This window comes from Melospiza melodia, chromosome 3 (assembly GCF_035770615.1).
Source record: "Melospiza melodia melodia isolate bMelMel2 chromosome 3, bMelMel2.pri, whole genome shotgun sequence".
NCBI classification, from domain to species: Eukaryota; Metazoa; Chordata; class Aves; order Passeriformes; family Passerellidae; genus Melospiza; species Melospiza melodia.
Window position 1 is genome coordinate 62012933 of NC_086196.1, and position 14852 is coordinate 62027784.

Genomic DNA, 14852 nt, shown 5'->3' on the forward strand with positions numbered 1-14852 from the left:
CAAATGCTTGGGTGTCAGACTCTCTTTAGAGATTAGTCTTGCTGATGTAAGTAAGCCTTGAGCTGCAGAACCTTGAGTCCTGAGAGTGAATTCTGAGAAGAACCCACTCTGTGTGCTTGCCATGATCTGACATGTTTCCATGAGTTTCTGCTATTGGCCACTGCCAGGGTCAGGATGCTGGGGTAGATGGACCTTTTGATCTGACTCAGCATGCTTGCTGTTATATGCTAAAAAAGAAGTCATGTTGCTTATTTGATGGGTGCATTCAAAGCTATATTATTCTGATAAATCTCAAAATCTCAAGGCCTGACGATATGGATATGTCATGAAAAGGCATTTTATAAATAGTTCCTGCAGCAGTTAGCTGAGAAAATAAAACTTGATGGCCAGACTGAGTTTGCAAATATTTTATCTCTGTGTGCTATGACAAATGTTCTGGACTGGATTTTCAAGTGCTTTTCAGGTGATGAGTATGGCAATGGGGTTATACAGACAACTTTGCAAAGGGGTGATTTCTGAATGATTAAATGTATTCATTAGTTTTTAAAAGAGAAGATAGTTTAAATGTAGATTTTTACCATTTAGTAAGATATATTTAGTAAGATAAATGCCATCATGCTCTACTATTTACATCTCTCATATAATATGGATCGGTCAGGTCCAATGGCAGCCATAAGACATAACAGAGGGGGTTTTGTTGCTTGTGCTGCAGCCTTTCAAGAATGCTGTGTAACCCCTAGAGGAGGCATCTGCTGAAGGATATGCTGTGACACCAGTGATCTTCCTCATAATGTGCCTGATTCTCCTATCACGCCAATTTTTCACATTAACATAATGGAATTGTTGGTAGAGTGAGTCAAATAGGTCAGAAACAGGTCTAGTATTTAGGATCAAAGATGAGCTTACAGATGTTAATGAATTATTTCTGTTTGTCCAGTAACACACGATCTACCCCCATGCTTTCTGCTTTTATCTCCTTTTCTTATTATGTGGGTGGATTTTTCCAGGTTGGGATGGGTTTGTTCATTACACTGAGCTAAGTCTATCAGTCTTGAGTGAGCAACATAAAACTGATTGTTTTCCCTCCATTTTGAAATACATGCAGAAAGAGATGGGCTCAACAGAAGACCTCTACCTCTCCACACGAAAGGTGAAAGAGCTCTCTGTGATTGATGGCCGGAGGGCCCAGAATTGTGTCATTCTCCTTTCCAAGTAAGTGTGCTAAGCCTTAGCTTACAGGGTGTGCCATGATCAATGCAGAGGCAAGAGGGGATGAAATTAAACAAATTGATGTGTTTCTTTTCCCTGCTGTTTAATACCTGCAGAGTCTCAGATAAACCTCTCTTACGGTGTCATAAAAGGACGTTTCTCATACATGTTTTCTCACTTAATAAAAATATCCACACACACATTTCATGTGTCAAACAGGAGGGCATCAGCTTCTCTCAGAAGACTCATCATCAGAAAGTGATCAGTACTCACTGGTAGATGAAAGGAGCTCTTTGGCAGTGCTTGCACTTCACTCTAAGTAATGTGTCCCCCATGTTCTATTTCTGTCATTTGTCTCTGTTCTGTGTGTTTCTTTCTAAATATTGCTCTGACCACCTCCCTGGAACAGAGCAGAACTGAGTGTGATGTTCATTTTGGACTTGTGCTGAGAGCAGTGGCAAACACAGGCATTCATATTCAAGACCTGAGATGAGCTCAGCTGGTTACAGCATGGTGCTAATAATATCAAGGTTGTGGTTTAAATGCCTGTATGCGCCATTTACTAAAGAGTTGGACTCAGTGATCCTTGTGGGTCCCTTCCAAATCAGAAGTCTTCTATTTGTAAATTATGTTTTTGAAGCCAAGAGTTGCTCCTGTGTATTCCTACAATGACTAATGCATTCAAATGCAGAGGCATCAGGGCCCTTTTTTTTCATGCCTTTCAACCAACATAAGTGCTGCTTTGAGGTCTGTCGCTATCAGATTTGTCAGACACTGATTAAACTGAGAAAGTTGCCTTTCCTACCAGAGGAGGAGCAGCAAGGCTGGAGACAAAACCTGAAAAAACTGTGGCAGTACTGAGCAGCAAAAGTGTCTGATTGGGCGGTAGAAAATATGGGTTCATATGGATGGGAGGCTTGTCTGCTCTAGCAAGCTGATAGTTAAAGCAAGGTTGCAGCCAGACCACCAGGAATGGAGTGAGTTCTTTCCCATGCTTAGTGAAACCTGTGGAGGCTCTCATTATGCTACTTATGTGGCATTAGCCTGCATGTCAGCAGGACCCCCACCATCCAAACCTTCCCTGAGGAAAGGCTTACATTTCTCTCTCTGCAGCAGTTGCCAACACATGTCTTTGCTGGTGTTGGCAGCTGGCTGAGGCTGGGGCAGAGGCATGGGGAGGCATAAGGGCACCAGGATTTTCATGCTGTTTGACAAACCTACTGAATATGTCTGGGGTTCAGATTAACTCTGTAAGCAGGTGGAACATTTCCTGGAAGTGGTAACATCATGTCTTCAGTTGGCTGGGCTAAGGAGCATCCAGGAAAGTGGTCCATGACTTGGTATTGCACTAGATATTTTTTTGTAAAAATCTTCCATCTCCAAAAAAAAAAGCAATCTGGACAGCAGCAATGCATGTTTTTCAACATTCACTTCCTCTGGTGTGCAAGTCTGGGCAATCTTACCTGAGAAGAATCATCTCCATACAGAAAGAGAGAGGGGACAGTTTCTGTGTTTTATCTTTCTTTTTGCTGCCTCCAGCAGCAAGGTCATTGAAGCATGAACCCTGCACTTCAAGATCCATGGCATCTGTTCACTCCAGGTCTGCCATGAAGTTAGTGCAACTTGAACTGCTAGTCTGGACTCAAACCAGAGGTGAAAGCTGTGTTTTGTGGCTGTCAGCTTCTTCTCTAGGAAATATTCTGCTCTTATTGTTAGCGTGTCTAACACTGACGATAGAGATTTGGCAATTGTGATGTCCCTATGGAGCCTGCAAGTTTGCACTGTGCTCTGTTAACTTTGCTGCTGTGGTATTGGAAACTCCACCTGCCAGGCCTATCCCACTGGCTTAGATAATATAATGTTTGTAACAGATAGTGTTACACCCAGAATATCAGAAATATTGTTCAGGTTGGCCCAGGATTGGTATTCCTCCACAAACTTCCCTTTTAAATGCAATCAGAAAAGCAAAAATCTTTGGGAACTGAAATAGCACCTTTACATTCTTGCCTATTTTTTTGCAGTTTGCTGTTATATGGTTCTAATATTAAAGACAGGAATTGGGAAGAATGGCTTCAGACAATAGTTGAAAGGGCTTTATAACCCCTTTGCAGATTTTTTCATACCCCACATCTTCCTCCTTGAGGTTAGACCCTGAAGAAGAGACACTCCCAGCCAAATCATCCCTGCACTGCTCTGCCCTGCTGCCATGCACTTGCTGCTCCTGCAGCACAGCTCATACATGTGCATGGGGGTGTGCACTCACATGCAGTGAGAGGGGATTTAAAACTGAGGACAAACAAAAGGAGTTTCTGCAACCCGGAGCTGCAGCCCCAGATTTCAGGTTGCCACAGTGTGTGCCAACAGCTGTTTCCAATTGACTTGTACGGTGCATATATCCCTGTAGTTTATTCCCCCTTTGTTTACACTAAACCATCATGTCCTTTAAAGTAAAATAGCTGCATGTGTTGGGTTTTCTTTCCCTCCCCTACCCAAATGTTTTTGTTTTACTAACACTGTGTTAGAAAGGGTCAGGCAGAGCTCATATTTCATATGGTCCAACAAGCCAAAACCTATCAAGAGTGAGAAATAGATGTCTCTTGCTTTCTTTTGCAGAGAGACTACCACATGGTAGGCTGAAAAAAGATGAAAATTGAATTGCTAGTTGATTTTTGCTGACATCTAACAAATTTATAAACCTTCTTCCCCGATCTCATCTTTACTTCCATAAAAAGATACCTGTTTCAACTACTCGATAGTAGCATCTTTCAGTTTTCCTGCAGAGAAAGGACTAAATTGTCCCTGTTTAATAGAGTCTGATGGATCTAAAATAAAGCTCTGTTCCATAGGGCATCTTCAAAGGCTTAAAAAGCATAAGATGAGTTTCTCTCACAGTACTTCTAGTAGGCCATAGTTCAACCAGGGCATGGAACCATCTGTTTGTATTCAGTTCAGGCAGCCACCAGCTTCAAATTTAGCTTTCTTAATGGTATTTCAAACATATAGTTACTTTTGTCACACTAGAAATCTGCTATCTCTCATGAATTTCCTGATGTCTTCAGTTTCCTCCAGGCTGGAGTTTTGTTGTCAGACTTGTGTGGTCTGGAAGAGTCATCCCAGATCCCTATGTTTCCTTGCTTTCACCTGGCAGCTGGAAATTTTTCTGACCTCTCTCACCACCATGGCTTCTCACTGCCTCCATTACTTAAGTAATTGTTAATATTTTTGCTGCTCTGTTTTTGTAGTGTCATTTCTTTAAATGTTATTTCAGAATATGCCCAAGATATGTACTGTTCACTGTCTTGCTCTGTGGAATGCTCTGGAGAGATTCAGTTCTTTGAGACATCTTGCTTGGAAGAAGGCTGAACGTGTACTTATGGAACTTCTTTGTGCACATTATTTTGCATGATGTCCCGTGAAATAATTATGTCAGTGTTCTTCTGAATAATGTGATGAGTTTGTTATTTCTGTGGCTCAGTGAGTTGGCAGTAACCTTCTCAAGAGGCTGGAAACAGTAGGCATGCTAGCAAAATGTCATAAGACCAGTAGTAGCTAAAGGCAGAATCTGACTACACAAGAATAGTTTTAAATGTGAATGTGACATTAGACAGATACTAGCAGGCAGGTTTATCAAATATTTGGCTTTATCAATTCAAACATCGTTTGAAGTAAGGGAGAAGTAAAAAGGGTTGGGCAGAATTTCCAATGAGAATACGGAATACATGACTGTACCTCTTCAGTGCTTTTAAACTCTTTCAGTTGAGACATTAAGGGGGCACCTCAGCCAATGTCACTCTCTGTGTACCAGCTTTGCACTGCCCCAGTCCCTGTGTGCCTTTCGGCCATGGGACAATTTAGTGTTCACCCTTGTTTTAAGGTAAATTTGAAGCAGTATGATATTCTGGAGTACCAATCATATCTTGATAAAGAAAAAACTGATTGGACTCAGCATTCCTGTTCCTCAGTGTGCTGTATTGAAAAACACTGGGCAGTAACCAGTGCCTGCTGGGTTCCTGGAGAGATTGTTTGGGTTTAAATAAAGGTCCACAATAAATGGCTTTACTTGGTATGCTGAGTATGATACTCCACAGCAAACTGAACACATTTGTCAGTGCCTGCATCTCCTATCTGAGATCACAACTAGGAACCTGAAGGTAGGGTTGCGATAAAAGATGAACCACTGCTTCACCAATGGTAATTTGGGGATTTCCATATTTGGTTCTGCTTTACTCTTCTTGGCTCAGAAAGATAATCATCCCCAGATCGTTCTTGGAAGGTAACTGAGAGTATTTGAATGCAAAGTTGCTTAGTTACTCATGAGCTTTTGCTGAAAGAGAACAAGAAAAGAAAAGCCAGTTTCTTTCTGTACTTGCCAGAATAGTTCCACAGTGATGTTCTGAAAAGGCACTGGTGGATTTTTTTCCCCCAGCGTGTTGATATAATGGTGTAAGATGTACCTGGTAAAATGTCCCAGCTGTTGTCCCACAAAAGAGAAAGCACTGTTGTCTTCACTAATGAGATGAGTGGGCAGCTGGGATAAGGGGATGTGGGAGGAGTGGCTGCATCTCTCTGTCCTCTGGCTGAATGTGTAGTTAGACCAGCCTGCCTCTGGAATGCTGCTTCTAAAAGGAGGCCTTTACAGGTTAGTGACAATCAGTATTCCCAAAACATAGATATTGAAAAGCCTGCATTTTGGGAGCTGTGCAGAGCCTTAGGAGAGCTCAGGAGTTAGGCAAGTCTTCTGTCTCAGTCACAAAGTTTGGGAATGAATTGACTAGTCGCCTGTGTGAAATGACTTTGTGGAGATGGAGTATTCTGCAGTCACTAAAGCTAAGATTTGGGTGAGCTGTACAAACTGGCCTTAGGACGTAGCTAAGTATCAATCAGTGCCTGTCACTGTCACAGCTACTATGTTGGCATCTGTTGGGAACACCATAGTTCAGCAGGAGGTATAAAATGTCCTTGATACATGATAATCAGTTCTCTTCTCCAAGGTAAAAGGAACAGTGGGTAGTGGGTCTGTGATCCCTGTGGTATGGGAACTTAGCACAGCTGAAAAACACCTCAATTTCTCTGTTAGTGGGAAAGTATGCTTCCTTCTCAAAAGCTAGGAAAGATCCAAAGAACAAGCCCATGATGTAACTCACTTTTTCCTTGGAGGGGGAGATGGTTAATGAGTGACAAGCATTTTGCTTTGATTCATGGGAGGGAGAAGGAGAGGGGGGGGGTTACTGTGAGTTAAATCAATGGGTATATTTAAGGAGAAAAAATGAGCGAGCGCTGGGTGTCTGTAAGGGAAGTTGATGTAAAACTGCAACATGTCTCCCAGGCATGTTCTGAGTCAGGCTGCCGGCGTTCTCCAAAAGGACGAAACAATAAACCACTTGATGTCTGCAAGTGAAGCTGGTGTTAAATCAGTCGAGGTGTCCTGGGGAGATTAGTGATGAATTACTCTGCAGAGTCAATAGAGATTATTTATGACGCCGGAGGGGATAGAGGGAGGCAGGCTAAGTACCATATCAGAAGTTATTTGGTACTTGTTGAGCTTTAACATTGCTTGAAGATGACTCAAGCAGTTGGACTTCCATATACTGCCACCAGATGTATGGGTGAGGGAAGAAGGAGGGAGCATTTTCAGTAAAGATCCTTTTCCTTCCTCATCTGGCCAGTGTCAGGCTCCTGTTGAACAAAAACAGGCAGTATCTGTGCTATGAGTGAATGTGCTGCAGCTGAGCAAAGGGGCACTGTATTTTGTTCTGGTCACAGTTACTTCCTGTGTCGTGATTCCAGGATACGTGATTTCGAGAAGTGTAAGGCAGAGGGAATACAGCTTGAATTGTGTGCTGTTCCAAATTGAGTTACCTCCAGCAGCTGGAGGAAGAGTGCCTGGATCTGCAAAGCTTGTAAGAAAGTCATTGCAGCTTTCCAATAGATACCAAAATGTAATTTCTGTAGTGTAAATTTTTGGGCCATAATTCCACTTTAATTTTGCTCTCTCATATGAGTTTTAGGCGCTGAGGGATGCCTCTTTTCAGTTTTAAATGGAAAGATTTTACGCATCTGCTTTAGGTTCTTCTTTAATCAGTTCACCTGCTTCTGTTTAAAAGCAGCACATCTGTTTCACATTACTGCTGGCCATCTTTAAGATCTGCTACATGGCTGGGCATGAGTTTTGAAAATACAAGAAGAATCACTTGATTAACAATTCTTTGGCTCCATATTCAGACATTTTTAAATGGGAAGATCTCTGTTTTGTGTCACTGTTGCTTTTGAAAGGCATCCTGTCCCAGAAGAAGAACAAACCCGTTTTGGAAGAGTAAGATTGTTCTGCTGTAAATCCTTCCGTACTAGTAATTAGATTGGTAATAATCTAGGATGCACACCTGCAGGCACCATGACCCTGTTGCAGTCCTGTAAATGACCAAGTTAAACTACTTCTCAGCAGGGGACTGGCAAGCTTTCTGCTTCTCTCTGCTGTGGGCTAAACCATTCAAACCAGATGTTTTTCTGCTGATAGCTGGCGGGGCACAGAATCATCCAAGAAATCAAAGTGTTTGTATAACTTTCTGTCCTTGGGGCTCTCAATTATTTTTGAGCAGAAGATGTTTTCAAGTGTATTTAATGCTGATGAATGGCAGCAAACAGAAGAGCATGGAATCCTTGGGCTTCTGGACAGAACAACAAGATCAGTGGTCATATATGCAACACTGTTGTGTTGCTGTACCTCAAACCTGTTTATTTGGTCCTGTTTACTGCATCCCCAAATACACACAGAGGTACTTCCCCTGTATAATGGGTGGTCAATGAGTGATTGCTCGAGTTACTGGCATGGAAAACACGTGAAAATGCACCCTCATTCTTTGTAAACTGTAAAAGTAGCAACAAAACCCCTCCACCCTGGTGATAATGAGTTGCTTTATTTCATTCCCTCTCACAGACTGTGTGCCTGTGTTACAAGTTTAATCTGCAGACAGCAGCTTCTGAAAAATGCAAAGGTGCTCTCTAAAGGAAAAATAATCAACAATATGGAGCACTTTAAAAACTTCAGGCACTGAATTGTTAGGGCATGTGTGTATGTATCTCCTAGGGACCAGGCCGACAGCCACCAGTTTTAGCCCTTCTCTGGTCACAGTGATCAGTTCAGAGTCACATAGCCATGGCCATTACGATTCACTGTTTAAGCCAAAAGTAACCCTTACACTTTCTGATTGAGGCTGTAGAGCTTTATGCAGAACCTCATGTACTGAAGTTTGTTTTTTTCATCCAGTTTCAAACTAATAACCTGAAGTAAAAAGTTTCCAACCTTTCCATTGTAAAACTATTAATCCTTATATCTCATTTGAACATGGCCCAATTATGAAGCTTTTCTGGATGTTCAGTTCTTTATCTTGCTTAGCTGGTATCAGTTTTTTCTCCTTGTGGAAAGACTGCATAATGCCCAGCTTGGAACACAATAAGAGAAATTAGTTCAGAGATGTAACACTTACAAGATTTCAAATGTCTCTTGATTCATATTTTATTTTCCAGCTGTTGGTTATATTGGGCAATATTAAAATATTTTAAGTGTCTTATATTTAGTAATATTTCCTGTCTGTAAAAAAAAAAGCTTTTTCTTTTGCTTTTACCATGTTTTTCCAAAACGGTGATTCTATCCAAATGCTAATGGCAATATGAAATTTCAACATGGAACTTCTTAGCACTGAAGACTAAAACATTTTACTTCATGCATCAGCCTGTCTCTTCTTTATATTTGCATTTTCTCTTTCTACTGTTAATTAATTGATAGTAGAAAGTTCATGGAGACTCTAGACTTCACTCTTCAAATATTTCTTTTTACACTCTTTCAGTCCCAAAACTGAGATTTTCTTGTGAATGGCTTTTCCTTTATGGTTCATTTCAGTATTTCCTACTCTCCTGAAATGACTGAGTATCATGGGTTGGGGTTGGTGCATTTCTTTGTTGCCATCTGCTCTGAGAACAACCGAGTTCATTTCAGGTATCCATCAAGCAACATCTTGGTAATGACAAATTTTGACGACTCCTGATCTGTCCCGAATTTCAAGTGGACCTTGAGACTTCTTTTCTTTATTGATTCTTGGTTCAGTTGTAGCTGATGACTCCTGCTCATTGTACACAGAAATAGATGATAAGGAGAGTGTGCTCTCTGTTACCTCAGATGCACAAGCAGTTTTCTTGCAAGAAAACTCTTTCTCAGTAAGGGAGTTTTCAGTCCCGTTATTTGTTACTCTGAGAGATGCTTTAATATTCACAAATCAGGATGTTATATGAGCTCACAGTCAGAAGTCACATGGGCATGAAGGGTTTTACTATAGCAAAAGAACTTAATAAGGGAGGCATCTGGTATGGAGGAGCTTAGAAGTACTTTTGAGCTATGAGGACTTGATTGTTATTAATCACTGTCTGATTTTTGATGTGTGTTTGATTAGCTGAAGGGGATAAAAGTATATTATCCATAAAACCTCTGTGTTTAGAACTGATTTATTCCTCTTTCTGAATATTCTAGAATAGCAACGTCAGAGTAGACCTTGCTGTGGTTGTTTCATGCCTGTTTGGTGCAGCGTTTCAGGCTTCCTACTTTGTGAATTGTCAGAGTCACTTAAGCTTTGCACTAATGGCACAATGCTGATACTTTTGAAAGGTTGAAGCTGTCTAATGAAGAAATCAGACAAGCAATCTTGAAGATGGATGAGCAAGAAGACCTAGCGAAAGATATGCTTGAGCAGGTGAGAAAGATTAAAGTCGGGTATAACTTACTTTTAGGTCCTTCACTGCCTTTTCTCAAGTGGATTTGTGTACTGGCACTGCTGTTTTTCTGCAGATGAGAACTTGGCTCTGTCAGTGGAGCTACACAGGAGAGCATGAGAAAAGTATTTTTTCCAATGTTGTTGTGTATACCTCTGTCATGTAACTGTTTCTCTTCTTGGTACAAAATTTGCATGATTACAGGTGGTATGAGGTTTCTTTTTATGTCCTCTGTATTCCATAATTTTTCCCATCTCTACTTTTTCCTGCTGATTATTTATTATTGCTGTTGTTTTTCTTTTCTCTTTTCTTTTTCTTCTTCTCCCTTCTTTACCTGCCTTTTCTATTGGGAAGTGTCAGGAACCAGGCCATGTAGGTCAATGATTAGAGCCAGGACTAGAAGGGATCTCACAGGAACATTAGAAGGGGAGCCAGATACTTCCATCCCCAGCACCTGGTTGGCTGTATAACTTGTGAGGAAAAACCCCCACAATTACACCATAATTGCCCAATTTCCATTTATAGAAGGTGAGAGACGCTGCTTTGACCAAAGAAACATGTGATGGAGTTCCTTAGGAGTGTGCAAAACATTATAATTATGAACTGTCTAATAAATGTGATTCCTTCTTTCTGGGCAGTCAGTGTTTAATCATGAACAAAAAGCTTTTCCATTTTGGAAATTTATAGCCTACTTGTCATGTTATCTGAATGACCACAGCTGTTCCAGAAGTCACTGCGAGCTCCTGATGCTCCACACCTTTGAATATCACATATTTGCAGAGTGCAATAAAGTATTAGCAAGTGGTAAAGGGCAGAGTGCTTCATATGCCTTGTCATTGGGTTTTGTGGGTGTGAGCTGAGGCTGTGTGCAGGGTAGTATTTGTAACCATACTAAAGCACAGCTACCACCAGTTCTGTCAAAAGTCTGTCCAAGGACAAGCTTTTAAGGTCAGCAGATGAATAGCAGCCAGTGTCAGACACATATCCAGTTGTTTGGTTATTGTTTATTGTTTCAGCAGTGTAGGGCATACCCGAGAGAGATAGATGAGGCTTTGTGTGTACGATAGGCATGATGGGTACTTCACTGTGTTTGGGACACATCCTGCTCTTGTTTGCACCAATCTAAACTCCAAGCAGTGCTGTGGGAATCAAGTTCTCTCTGTACTTCCCCTTGGGTAAGTTGCAGTAGCACTTGGCCTTTAGGATTTTGAAATGGGAAATTCCCCATAGAATTAAAAATGAATCTTAATGGGGTCAGTGAAGGATAAAGACAGAACAGCAAGCAAAGGTTTAGAAGAGGTCAGTTTTGTAGACACAGCTGCACTTTTTTGAAGTTATGGTCACACAGCTGAGTCAATGTAATGCTTCCCAGTGGTAGCAGAGAAATCTGAGGGCTCTCACTACACCAGGGTTTGTTTGTGCTCCTCTGTCCCCCTCTCATTTTCCTTGGATCTCACTTCTCAGTGTTTGGTTTGTGTCTCTCACTCTAGCTACTGAAGTTTGTTCCTGAAAAGAGCGATACTGACCTGTTGGAGGAGCACAAACACGAAATCGAGCGCATGGCCCGGGCGGATCGTTTCCTCTTCGAAATGAGCAGGTCTGTTTGGTACATTACAGGAGAGTGCACGCAGGACTTCTTGGAAGCAGGTGTAATTGTTATTGAAAATGGATCATCTGGCACTGTGGGGAATGTGCAAGATTGAGGGCCAGCATTATACCCTGTGTTTGCCAGAAGCCTGTGAATGTTACAAATATTTCTATTCATGACACAAACTTAATTGACAAGAAGCACTCTCTGTGCATAAGGGTCTGTGCCCTGACAACAGGCAGAAATCTGCCTCCTCTGCCTAAATTTGTTCACAAAAAGGAATGCAGATACAAGTGTCAGATGTAGTGTAGCCAGGGGTCAGGATTTCATATAGATCCCTTCTTCTGTTAAGCTATCTCATCTCCTCATCCTCTGACTCTCTTTCTTGTTACAACTTTGCTACACCCCTGATAAGGAATAACATTTTTTTCTGCTAATGGAGGTCTAGCTGGCATCTCCTATGACTATATTTTGAATATAGAGGGAATTCTTCCAGCTCCTTTTCAGTTGAGAGCAAAATGTGACTTGAGGTCCACCATTTTCATAACGAGGTTGATTATGTAGTATCTGTTTGAACTGTGTCCATAATCCCATGCCTTGGCTTCATGGTACTGAACATCCAACCATTGGGTTATGTGGGGAGCATACTGGCCCTGGACTTCAAGAGCTCCAGTTAATTGTTGGCTTTCCTCTGCCCTGCATGCAGGATTGACCACTACCAGCAGCGGCTGCAAGCATTATTCTTTAAGAAGAAGTTTCCAGAGAGGCTGGCAGAAGCAAAACCAAAAGTGGAAGGTATGGTTAATAAAGCTTTTTCTAAGAGTTGGGTAGAGGGGTAGGGAAGGTCAAGAGAGGCTTGTCTTCATGCATGCTGTGTTTGTAGAGCCAGTGAGCCCAAGGTGTGTCGTATCCTAAGAAATAAGTTCTGTCTGACACTCTTCTTTCTCACCCACTGACTTAATAAAGTCTGTTCCATGACTGTTACACTGTAAATATGACCTGACAAGTATGACAGCGTGCTGTCAGGCTGTGCTGAGCTGCCAAAAACTTTCATAGCCTTTCTGTGCAGGTCAGCCCTCCCTTCTCACCCTCCGGTCCTTGCACCTTCCCTCTTTAAATGGCACTTGAATAGATACTTCAGGACACTGATGCTCTGGGAATGTGTAACCTAGAAGCAGGGGAGGTGTGTACCACATCCATGATTATTACAGAGTACAAGTGAGTGTATTCTACTCTACATTTTCAGAAGAGCTCAAGCCTTCCCTCTGTTCTCACTGGCTATGCTTTTAGAATGTGAGGTAACAGGAGAACAGCCTTGCTTCTATGTTGAAAGGAGCTTCCTACAAGTTTGATGTAGTGCATTTTCCTTCCAGTTGTCCTCATTCTGGGTGTGTGTGGGTGCAGGAAGGACAGCACAGAGTTGCAGCAGTTGCTGTGCAAATGCTATTCAGGGTATTTCAAATTATGGGCCCCAGCATGCTAAAAACCGCCACTGTGCAACAACTTGTTCTTCTTTTTTCTCTCTCTTCAAGCCATTCTTCTGGCATCCAAAGAACTCATCCGAAGCAAGCGTTTGAGGCAACTCCTGGAGGTAGTTCTTGCCTTTGGGAATTACATGAACAAGGGCCAAAGGGGAAGCGCTTATGGCTTCAAAGTCTCCAGCCTGAACAAAATTGCGGACACCAAATCCAGCATAGACAGGTGGGGTGAAAGGCCATAAATATGTTGGTAACTGTGCTGCTGCATCTCTTAGCATAGTAGTGAAAATGGGTTTTTGTTTGGTTTTTGCTCTGTAGACAATTGGAAATCATGTCTTATTTGCCATTTAAGTAGTGCTTTTCACTCTTAAAGATTCTGCAGCAATTAAGATCAGCTATTAACACAGCAACCAAATTCTACTGTTTCTCTGGGTTGCGCACATCTGCTGTTGGAGTGTGTTTCTGCAACCTTATGCATAGATGACAAAATGTATTTCACAAAAACTGAAATAAGTTTAGGGAGGAGGAGGATTTCCATGGAATTTTCTCTTTCTACCAAAGTTTTATGGCCATGGTTTTGCAAAAATAGAAACATGAAAAAAAAAATTGAGCACAATTTTATGTCTCCTGTGAAACAGGGTGTATATTTCTGAGGCAGGACTGTCACAAACATTTTCTCTATGTATACCACTAATGAAACCGTAAGGCATAACTCAGAGACACTGATCCTGGTTGTATCTAGGGCAGATAAGGAAAACAGCTGGTTTTGGAATGTGGAGTTTACTGTTCATTTACATGGACTGCAGGTCTCTATAGTCACTCTGTGTTTTGCTCCATATCCCTATACTGGTCCTGGAAATTAATCCAGCTGAGACTGGGTAGAGAATATGACTTCTCAACTACAGCAGCACTAAGGTTTTCCTTGGAGAAAGGAAACTCCTTGGAGTAAGAACCTTGCAGGTTCCTTGAATTCAGTTTAGTTCCTTCAAGGAACTAAAATTCTTTGAATTTTAAGACCTGCTGAGACCATAGTTGTGGTTAAATTACTTCAGGCTGTGACAGAATGAATGATGGCAGTAAAATATTATAAGAAATTCATCCCTAATAGAGTTTGAACTAACGGAGTACTGTTCTGACTACCAAAATGTCCTTTTCTGTGTTCCAAGGCTAACAGTTGTATAGCAAATGTTGAACTCTTTTTTGCCTTAATGTAGCTTGACCTAATTTTTCCATATATTAGATGTCCTGTGCAGATTCTGTTCCCTCACCAGTTCCCAGCTCCAAGGCTCCAGTCTGAGTGAAGCAGTGGCCATCTGCTATCTCCCCTGTCAGTTAACCACATAACACCCACCCAAAGAAGCTGTTATGGCTGTCTGTTCTCTTTACAAGCAGAATTTCTTGTTTACTTTACAAATTTCCTTAAACCCTCTCCTGCATCCTTCATGCAACACAATTCCATCTGCTCCTACTTGGGCTGCCATTGGTTTTACATTAGTGAGCCTGACCACTACACATAAGCTCAGCTGTTTCATTACTGCAGTAGTTTTTTTGCAACTTTTCCAATCTTCAAGAACTTTTTTCTCTTCTTAATCAACTCTGGGTTTTTTTTCCCCACATTGCCTCTGAGGACAGCTTGCTTCTCCCTTAAAAGTTAATGTCCCTTTAGTACTATTAGTTGTTTATTCTCTGAAGTATCTGGTGACAAATATTATACAGTGTTATGCAATTTTCTTTTCTATTACACCATCTACACACATGGATGGAAACATGCTGGTGTTCCCAGAATAAATTAGGATACATTATATTGCTTGAGGTTT

The 14852-nt window shown here is 41.5% G+C and overlaps 1 protein-coding gene across 3 annotated transcripts in view; it reads left to right on the forward strand.

Moving 5' to 3' along the window:
* The window catches only part of DAAM2 (dishevelled associated activator of morphogenesis 2), a 202502-nt gene that overhangs the window by 166256 nt on the left and 21394 nt on the right, over positions 1-14852 (forward strand). For all 3 annotated transcript variants that reach the window (XM_063152019.1, XM_063152021.1, XM_063152020.1), the window contains 5 exons: positions 1106-1212; positions 9866-9950; positions 11460-11566; positions 12264-12352; positions 13090-13258. In XM_063152019.1, the coding sequence (XP_063008089.1) occupies positions 1106-1212; positions 9866-9950; positions 11460-11566; positions 12264-12352; positions 13090-13258 (557 nt within the window). The remainder of the gene's footprint in view (positions 1-1105; positions 1213-9865; positions 9951-11459; positions 11567-12263; positions 12353-13089; positions 13259-14852) is intronic.